The following is a 10,399-nucleotide window of genomic DNA, read 5'->3' as shown; positions in this document are numbered from 1 at the left end:
ACCACACATGCCCAGATGTCAGCTTGATTACTTTGCTTGCTGCCAACTAATTTCTCTGAACCTCAAATCCTGCAAGGCAGATTAGCAAACCTATTTTGTAGAATCCTAATTCATTTCACTTACTGAGGAAAAGCAGCGGATGGCATTCAGACACTTTGCCTTTAATGTGTCTGTTTCCTTATCTGCAAAGTGGATCTAAATGATGCCTAACTAGCAGGGTCATCTATCATGGGATAAACTAGTGCATATCAGGCCCACCTTATCATCCCTCTTGAGATGTAAGTGCATTAAATACAGATGTGTGCCGGTCCCCTTGAAGACTGTACCTGGCACATTAATTATGAGCTATGTTGGTCTGCAGGATTGTATTTGAGATGAAGTGACTCCAAGTATGGAATCAATGAGAGTGAGAGAGAGGCACTCCTCAGTGACAAATGCTCTCTGACAGTGAGGGTTCCCCCACCATCTGCAGTCTCAGAGTTCCTGCCCCCTAACTCCCATCTGTGGCTCCAGGGACTCAGCCATCGCCACTGTCCCTGGCCACAGCTTGCAGTAAGAAACAGGTCTAGGTTTCTGCTCAAATCATATTCAAGTGCACCCCCGAATCTTCTCTACCCCACCCCACGGTTGCATTTCCCCCTCTTCATTCCTTCCTTTTGAGATTGTTTCATATAGCCCAGGCCGGCCTTAAATTTACTGTGTAGCCAAGGATAACTTTGAACTTCCAACTCTTGCCTCCAAGTTTCCAGATGCTGAGATTACAGCTGTATACTACCCTTCCCCTTTTCTGTGGTGCTGGGTACTGAGCTCAGGACTCTGTGCATGTCAGGCAAGCACTATACCAACACAGCTACATCCCAGCCATGCCCACTGAGGTTGCCAAGGGAGCTGGCTTTAGTCTCCCAGACACCTTGGCCTTCTGTTGCCCAGTTGCAAGATAAACATCGATCCTAACAAGCCACTCCCTTCAGTGGAGAGAGACATTCTCTCCATCAAACTTTGAATGCCAAGCTTTCTGTGACATGGCTGCCTGGTCACCTGCCTGAGGGGGTCAGCCGTGAGTCCATGGAGCTGCTTAGCAACTCAGGGTAACTGGATGACTGTGTCAACAGTTCAGGGCCAAAGGCTATAAGAGCCACAGTCTACTTCCTCTGTCAAAGCCTAGGAGGGTGACACTTGGCCAGCCTCCCACTCCCCTGTGAGGAGCCCAGCTCCCCACATCAGACCTCTGACTTTTTGTTCTTTAACTTTCCCAAGCACAGACATCATGGCCAAGAGTCTCTGTGGGTGAGACGGTCCCAGCTGGGAGAGCTCAGAGTGGGCACAGGCAAACTCTTTCCAGCAAATAAAAACAGGGAAGCTGTTTTGATGTTTTCCTTCCTTTCTCTCTCTTTCTTTCTTCCTTCCTTTCTTTCTTTCTTTCTTTCTTTCTTTCTTTCTTTCTTTCTTTCTTTCTTTCTTTCTTTCTTTCTTTATTTTTTCCCCCTAGGCCACCCATGCAATTAAATCCTCCTGCCTCAGCCTCCTAAAAGCTTGGATTACAGGTGGGTGCTACCACACCCAGCTTAAAACAAGGCTTCAGTTGGCTTTGGGAGAAGGCCTAGTGGGTAAAGTGCCTGTTATACAAACAAAAGGATCTGAGTTTGGGTCCCTAACACTTGGCTAAAAAGCCAGGCATGGAGGGACATCCGGGTAATCCCTGTACTAGTGGAGACAGATCCTGGGGGTTTAATGGCCAACCAATCTCCCTTAAATAGTGAGCTCCAGGAACAACTAGAGACCTTATCTCAAAAAAGTAAGTGGCCCAAGCCTTTAATCCCAGCATTCAGTAGGCAGAGATAGACAGATCTCTGTAAATTTTGGGCCAGGCCAATGTACACAGTTAGACCCTGCTTTAAATAAGCAAGCAAGCAAACAAACAATCAAACAAAAAAGTAGAGAAACAATTGAGAAAGACATCCTGATGTTAACTGCTGCCTCTCCACAAGTCCCCTGCCTGCACATACACACATGCACAGCCATGCATGCACCACACTCAAGGGCTGTGGTGCTGGAGTCAGGGAAGAGGTTTTAGAGTCAACCAGTGTGTGGAGATGCCAAGGGACTTGGATTCACACGGGTTTCCCCAATGATGGGCTGTCTCTTCCTTTACAGTTCTCTATACTTTCTAAGTTGATCCTTCTGCCTTCAAGGAAGTACACAATACTTTTTGTTTGGTGTTCTTAGGACAGGGTCTCCCTATATAGTCCTGGATGTCCTAAAACTCCATATGTAGACTAGGTTGGCTTCAAACTCACGGAGATTTGCCTGCATTTGCCTCCTAAGCTCTGGGGTTAAAGAGGTATGTCATCATACCTGCCTAAAGAATCTGATCAGAGATGCCAGGGAGATGGCTCAGCAGTTAAGAGCCTGGCTGTCCTTCCAGCGCCCACATACAGGCTAACAGCACCTGCATCTCCAGTTCCAGAGTAGATCTGACATCCTCTTCTAGCTTATGCAAGCACATGTATGCAAACATACATGCAGACAAAACACTTATACATACACACACACACACATCTTGACCCAATAAGTGCTTTCCTAGATGAAGCCCTAGGTTTGAGCTCTAGCACTGCATGAACCAAACATGGTGACATGTACCCTTAATGCCAGCATTTAGGAAGAAGAAGCAGGAAGATCAAGGCCATACCTGGACTACATAAGACCCTGTCTACTTAAAAAAAAAAAAAAAAAAAAAAAAAAAAAAAAAAAAAAAAAGCTCTTAAAATGGTGTGTCTGGGACCTTCTTAATGGGATCCTCAAGGCTTGGGTGTTTCTTATTTCCCCAAAAAAGTATGGGGGAGGGGTGGTAGGAGCAAGGAGGCCGTAAGTCATGGGGGAGTTTCTCCTGTGGACAGGTTTCATTGCTAGCTCTCACATCCAGCAATACCAATAAAACTGATGATAATAATTAAGACTGTATAATCACCATGTGTTTGTTTATTCCCAAGAAGCCTCCTTTCCCTGGCTTCCATCATTACCAATTCCATCCTTGTAGATGGTGGGTGTTAACTGCACTCTAATAAAAGGCAGTAACTGCCCCTGTTTCCACCCCCACAGCCCTGGGGTAGCTTGGCTTGCATCCTTACCTCAAGGGGTGTGTGTGTGTGTGTGTGTGTGTGTGTGTGTGTGTGTTGAGGCGGGGTACTGATCTCCCTATTTTCGGATGGAGCAACTGAAACAGAGAGCAGAGGTCACAAAGAAAAAAAAAATCCATGTGTAAAAAAAACAAAAACCAAAAAAACCCAAAACAACAACAACAAAAACCAGTCTTGCTCCTCTGTAGCTTCCTCCCTTCTTGCATGGGTAATCGCCTTACCAGAGTTAACTTCTTGAGGTCTGTGACCCCTACCAGGGCCACTTGTAGCTGGCTGCTGCTGATTCCCAAGAGAATTGACCGTGCCACACATTTAGCCACTGGCCGGCAGTATATACTGCTCAGTAACATTGGGCCATTCACTTAAAAAGCACATTTCTCTGTCTCTCTTTTTAAAAGGATTTACTTTAATTTCATGTCCTATGAACCAAACAAACACCAAAGTTCGTTGTTTTGTCTTTGTTTATGTCTGAAGGTGCCAGGTCCCCTGGAATTGGAGCTACAGTTGTGAGCTGCCATGTGAGTCCTGGGAATTGAACCCTGATCCTCTGGAAGAGCAGTCAGTGCTCTTAACAGCTGAGTCATCTCTCCAGCCCCCCTGAGAACATTTCTTAATTTTTTAAAAAGATCTTTGCAAAGATTAAGACCATGGGTAAATCAGAGAAGCTTCTCTTCGCAGTAGACCGTTGAACAACAAAAAGAGACTGAGTGACTTCAGAGCAGTCAAACCTAAACAGGATGTCTCCCAGCCCTCCCTTCAAGGCTCTGGGATCTCTGCAAAAGTGGGGAACAGACAGACTGTAAGAACCAGAGGTGCTGGAGGCCTCCACGGAAGCAGTCTTTTCCAGACCCAATGGGCAGATGCACACATGGATTCAGAGACTGTGGCAGTGTGCCCATGACCTGCACAAGCTCAAGCCAGACACGAATATCAGCACAGGGGAGGGGAAGTGGGCACAAAGTCTCATCCCTAGCCAGGAAGCTATTTGAAACTGATACCTGCTGGGAGATAGAAAGTTAGTCCTCTCCAATGGAGTCACGCTGGGCCTATCAACTACACTCCAGCATAGGTCCCATGCTCAGTAGTTGCCAACAAATCAGACTCCATGGTTCTGTTTGGTTTTTTTTTGTTGTTGTTGTTGTTGTTGTTGTTTTTATTGTTATTGTTAGTGGTGGTAGTGGGTGTGTGTATGTGTACGCACAAGCATTCATTTTTCTTTTATTGAAAATAGATTTTTTGGTTGGGTGGTGATGGTACACACCTTTAATCCTAGCACTTGAGAGGCAGAGGTAGGTAGATCTCTGAATTCAAGGCCAGCCTGATCTACAGATCTACAGATAGAGTTCCAGGACAGCCAGGGGTAAAAAGAGAAATCCTGTCAAAAAAAAAAAAAAAAAAAAAAAAAAACCTAAGGTGATGATGATGATGATGGTGGTGGTGGTGGTGACAACGACAAGGACAGTAATGATATATCCAAGTTTGTCAAATGTTATAGCTCACCAGTGTGGCCAACCTTTTAAGAAGAAGCTTCAACAATCCCATCATTCCACACACAACAAAAACAGCAAGTATTGATTTTGGAATTTTCTGGGATATTTGTATCCCTGTCTCAGAAACAGGTGGGATTTCAAAACTCTAGGAAAGAAGATCCTCCGTGATCCCGGATCTTCACTCAGTCTCCAAGACATTGGGGTCAGACTGCCCAGGTATATGGATCGTGGAAAGATGTTTTAGAAACAAGTGAAGCACTGAAGCTGTCAGGAAGCTGAGCATGGTTAGCTGGGAAGGTAGGATCAGATCAGAACCTGCTTCCTCTCAGACAAGCACTCATTTCATTCTCTATCCCATTTTACAGAGATGGAGAAATGATAAAAAAAGGCATCGGAGGAACAATCCTGAGTCGTCTTTTATTTCCTCTCCTTTTTTTTTTTTTTTTTTTTTTTTTTTTTTTTTTCGACACTGTATTGATATATCTGTAACCCCAGCCTGGACTGGTAATTCTCCTGTCTCAACCTCAGAGGCTCAGGTGTGTGCCATCACACCTAGCTAGGAGTCCGGTTTATTTTGGTTCCTATTCTTCCACCTGCTAACCTTTCAGATCTGGAAGACTATTCGACCGGCGGTCCCACCTCCGAAGTGCGGGGAGCATCGCCGCTTTAAGAGACGGCCCTTTTGTCTCCCTGACCTCGTCCCGCCCCTCTGAAGGCTTCATTGCGCCTGCGCTTGGAGCTTGAGCTCTGGGGTTGGGCAGGACCTGGTTCCGTGCAACTTTTAAGTGAGTTACAAACTCCGCCCCGGAGACCGGTGCAGGTGGTCGGACGCTCTGCGACCCCGGCGGTCCGTGAGAGCGGAGGTCCGGACCTGCCACCCGGACCCGAGACTAGCAGCGGCACCCTCTCGACCGGCGGACGAACGGTTCTCCGAGGCAGGGATTGTGGGACTGAGCCGCCAGGATTCGGCGGCGCGGGGCGGAGGAACGCGCCCGCCCGCCGGCCTCGTTCCTAAGGCGGCTTCCTCTGCGAGGCCCTCCGTCCACTGGTTCCGGGTTCTCCCAGCTCCCTGCACTGCGGGGTCGGAGTCAGGGGTGGTGATCTCTGCCTACACCGAGGGACAGGTGTACTGCAGCACCACTCGGCCCCTTGCCCCAGCTCCTGAGTGAGCGTCCCTCCGGTTGTCTCTTGGGATCATCCCCTAGGCTGTCAGGATGGTGTCCTGGATGATCTGTCGCCTGGTGGTGTGAGTATGGCCACTGTGAGACACCCTCCCCCCCTTATCCCCGAATGCCAACCTGCCTTTGGGTGGAAACTGGGAACATCTGGTAACGAAGGGAATTCTCTGAACTCCATGACCGGGTTCCCTAGCACACACTTAACGGTCCTGGAGATCTGAAGTGGGACCTGGGTCACTGCATACCTTCTTTCCACCCTGCAGCCTTCTGGCCTGACAGAGACCCTTCGTACATGCGCACACACACTGCAGACAGGTGCTGGTAGGGCTCAGGGCCTTTACTATCCACAGCCCTGTGAGAAGGTGATTAGGTACTGCTGTGGGCGGAGATTACATGTGCCTCCTTCCCATCCGAGCAGCCATATGACCCACCACCCGAGCTTCAGCTTCCGGCCGTCTGCACCTCACTTTTGGATATTCCAATAACTGGCTCAAATGTCGCTCACTGCATGCTGGTGGCCCTGGGCCTGATTACGTGTAGTGGGAGGGAACAGCCTAGTGTTCTCACCCACCTTGTTGTGTGTTCTCAGTCTGTCCTGTACCCATGGGCCACCAGCACAGGCCTGGGCAGGCTGGGGATGTTTGTAAACAGCCGGGTGGGGAGGCAACCTTCAGGGCACTGACTCAGGCACCCAGGGTTGTGCAAGCCAAGCGGGAAAAACAGGGCAGGCATTGCCATCTCGCACCCAGGTCAGGGGGAGCAGCCACCTGGCAGGGAGAGGGTGGGGCATGGTGCCCCTCACACTTCCTATGGCTGCTGTTCCAGGCTCATATTTGGCATGCTGTATCCTGCGTATGCTTCCTACAAGGCTGTGAAGAGCAAGAACATTCGAGAATATGTGAGTGCAAAGAGTGGGGTGGATGACAGCCTTGAGGAATGGTCAGGGGGGTGATAGGACTTGGTGATGCTGGAGAGCCTGGGCTGGCCTGTCAGACTCCGGGGGTTCGATGGTGAAACAGATCTCCAGTAGAGGGGTAGACGGAAGACCAGCCATTAGCATGGCCATGAGGATCTTGTGGGCGAAGCATGCTGGGGTGAGCACTGGAACAACAGGCAGTTTCTCAGGGGCTCCTGTCTAAGCAGTTGTGGGAAAATGCAGCCAGCAATGCAGTGAGACTGGCTTTAAGGAATCTCTGGGTTGGGCTGGCCGGGGGTGGGCATTGGCACCTCAGGCTCCCAAGCTGAGCCCTGTGCACTCTGACCCACAGGTCCGGTGGATGATGTACTGGATTGTGTTTGCAATCTTCATGGCGGCAGAAACCTTCACGGACATCTTCATTTCCTGGTTTGGCACAAGGATTGGCAGGCCACTGGTTGGGAAGGCCCACATACTACCTGGCATCTGGCTCACACAAACCCCTCCCCTCGCTCACACAGGTTCCCGTTTTATTATGAGATCAAGATGGCTTTCGTGCTGTGGCTGCTCTCACCTTACACCAAGGGAGCCAGCCTGCTCTACCGAAAGTTTGTCCACCCATCCCTATCCCGCCATGAGAAGGTACCCCTGGGGAAGATAGAGCAAAAACAGAGGAGGGTGTGTCAGGGAAGTGTGTCAGAGAGAAAGTCCTGTATCTCAGGTTTAGGGAGCCGAAGGTGGCCGGGTCTTATTTCCTGTCTCTCTGTGGTTTTGCTGTGGGACTGTGATAGGGGTTGGCTTTCCCCATCCACCTGGATGATACATATGGATGACCTTTAGGGGTGTGACAAGCCAGCAGGAAGTTGACATGGGCATGGAAGAATGGGAAGGACACCCACTAAGGTGTGGAGTGGGTGTGTAGTTGGGGAGTCCTGCTCTTAATTGTTGTTCTGAACCTGTATCTGTGGCTCCTGGGTCCTACGTAGGGGCCATGGGATTATTACAACCAGGGGTTGGGGTCTTCAGAGCCTTGCCTTTTTTTTTTTTTTTTTTTTTTTTTATCTGAGCTCTCTGCCCTGGGTCTGCAGGAAATCGATGCGTGCATTGTGCAAGCAAAGGAACGCAGCTACGAGACCATGCTCAGTTTCGGGAAGCGGAGCCTCAACATTGCTGCCTCAGCCGCTGTGCAGGCTGCTACCAAGGTGCTCTGGGCCCCGGTGCTCGCGGCCCCGGTGCTCGCAGCGTCTCCCCCACTCCTAGTATCTTTGAGCCAGATGAGTTCTGAATCTTGTGGCCCAGCGATTAGCTGAAGGGTAGCTTCCCCCGTTAGAGCCCTTCCCGTTGCAGCCCTCCTCTGCAGTTGACAGTGGCTCCCACCCTCACCTCCTAGAGTCAAGGTGCGCTGGCTGGAAGGCTTCGGAGCTTCTCTATGCAGGACCTGCGGTCTATCCCTGACACCCCTGCCCCCACCTACCAAGACCCCCTCTACCTGGAAGACCAGGTACCCCGACGCAGACCCCCCATTGGTAAGTGGAAAAGGAACAGAAAGCTGACCTGGACTAGAGGAAGGCTGGGTGTGACCCCAGGCTTGTATAAACGTTCAGCTCTGTCCTGCTGGCCTCTCTTTCACAGGATACCGTTCAGGCGGCCTGCAGGACAGTGACACAGAGGATGAATGTTGGTCAGACAATGAGATAGCCCCCCAACCACCTGTTCGGCCTCGAGAGAAGCCTCTGAGCCGCAGCCAGAGCCTTCGGGTGGTCAAGAGGAAGCCTTTGACTCGAGAGGTGAGTGAGTTGAAAGGATGGTGTAAGGGAGGTGGGTGGAGCTGCCATGCCCACACCATTCATGGTATATTGGCTTTCTTTCCTTAAGGGTACCTCGCGCTCCCTGAAAGTCCGAACACGGAAAAAGGCCATGCCCTCAGACATGGATAGCTAGAGTGTGCAGATTCAGGCCACCTTACCTTACCTCTGGAGCCAGCAGGGGACCTTCTGCTGCTACACCAGCAGAGCTATACCAGGCTCTGCTCCTTCTGGCTTCTGCCTAAGGCTTGTGCTTAAGGGGCACATGGTGTGGTACCCTGCATGGGGATATACCAAAGCAGGCCAGGCCCAGGGGCCTATTTATTGCCTTCCTCAGCCTTTTACTTTCCCAGACATGGGACCAGAGCCCCACCAGTCCCTGCAGACGAAACCAAAAGTCCAACCAGCTGTGTTCATCCCTTCTTGTCCTTCAAAATACTTGACAGCCTTTTCCAAGGCCTGGTGTGTGTGTGTATGTGTGTGTGACCTAGCTGTGTGTTTCATGTTGGTGAGTGAGGTCAGGCTTGTGAATATTTTTATAAATAAATACCAAACAGTGTTTGGCCTCTCCTGATTTGTCTCCTCACATCTCTTATTGTAACTAACAACTCAACTGCAGGCTTGGACAAAGGCTGTGGAGACTGCCGGGAGATCTCTGTGCCCCATCCCAGCAGCACGTGTTCTTAGGATTGCTCCTAGGGAGCCCCGTGGAGTCAGGGTGGAGCCTGGTGTACTGACACAATCCTTTGATTCCAATATGGTTGATGGGGAGAGGGCAGGAGGATTCCTATGAATAAAAGTCCAGCATGGTCTACATAGCCAGTTTCAGGTCAGCCAAGACTAGAGAGACCCTATCTCAGAAAAACAAGAGTCAGGAGTCAGTACTGGCCCTCACAGGAAGAGGCAAAAGTATGGAGAGTGTGTAGAAACTGCACAGAGCAAACCTAGGGAGGCAGGCTAGGCCTTCCATGAACATTCAGGTACGATCAGGGTGAATTTGCACTCTAAGCCACAAGAGGGCAGCAGTTGCCTAGGACCAGGCTGCCCCCACCTTCCAGGTCAAGGTGGGCGGGGCTCGGAGACTAGCCAAAGCCTCACCCTGCTGGAGCCTGGCTGCTGATGGGGCAGGCCAGAGGAACGATGCCGAATCCAGCAAGGCCAATGACAGCCCTTCTCTGATGCTTGCGGCTGATCTGTGGCCTTCTCCATCCATAGAGACCCAGACTCTTGTCCTGGATTGGCTTTAATCCATCTCCTTTGATCCCTGGGTCATCTGCCCCTGAAGTAGGAGTCACATGGTACCCAGGGTCCTCCCTCCTCCCACCCCATCTGTCCTCCCTTCCCACTTCGGAATAAAGAGTGCTGGTTGGAGGAAAAATATGAGCTGCTAAATTGGAGTGGCCTGTGAGGATTAACTCTTGGTGTAGGGATTATCTGGGTTTTATTGGAGGGAAGGCACTTAATCTGTGTGGCTGATTTAGCCTCGCACGGATTGGGATTCAGTGGCCTTCCCTGTGGCATTCCCTCTCTACACGATGCCGATTTTTACCACCTCATTAATTCACTCCAAAGATGTGTTGCTAGATACGGTAGGGCTGAGAAGACAAGGAAGTGGCCACTGTCATTATGATTCTCCATTTCCCAAATAGGCACACAAAGGGCAAATGATTTGCCCAAGGTGGCCTAGCTAGTAAGTGGCAGGATTGGGCTTTGGACCAGGCAGTCTGGCTCCAGAGTTGATGTTCTTAATCACTATTCAGTAAATGGGCTGTTCCTTGCCTGGGGGTGGGGGGCAGGGAGAAGGAACCTGGAGTGTGTGGAATATTTGCTGCACGCCTGACCTTGCGCTGGGCATTTCAGAAACGGTTTCTTT

General features: G+C 50.3%; 1 protein-coding gene across 1 annotated transcript; it reads left to right on the top strand.

Moving 5' to 3' along the window:
- Positions 1 to 5,615: 5,615 nt before the first annotated feature.
- Positions 5,616 to 9,100, top strand: Reep4 (receptor accessory protein 4). The gene is made up of 8 exons (XM_034499136.2): positions 5,616 to 5,873; positions 6,631 to 6,703; positions 7,074 to 7,150; positions 7,243 to 7,363; positions 7,810 to 7,923; positions 8,112 to 8,247; positions 8,354 to 8,508; positions 8,597 to 9,100. Exons 1-8 carry the CDS (start codon positions 5,842 to 5,844, stop codon positions 8,660 to 8,662), a joined length of 774 nt encoding a protein of 257 aa, XP_034355027.1. The 5' UTR covers positions 5,616 to 5,841; the 3' UTR covers positions 8,663 to 9,100.
- The last annotated feature ends 1,299 nt before the right edge of the window (positions 9,101 to 10,399 follow it).

Source organism: Arvicanthis niloticus, chromosome 3 (assembly GCF_011762505.2).
Source record: "Arvicanthis niloticus isolate mArvNil1 chromosome 3, mArvNil1.pat.X, whole genome shotgun sequence".
NCBI lineage: Eukaryota > Metazoa > Chordata > Mammalia > Rodentia > Muridae > Arvicanthis > Arvicanthis niloticus.
Note: the sequence above shows the minus strand (reverse complement) of the source record. Positions and strands in the feature narration are given on the sequence as shown.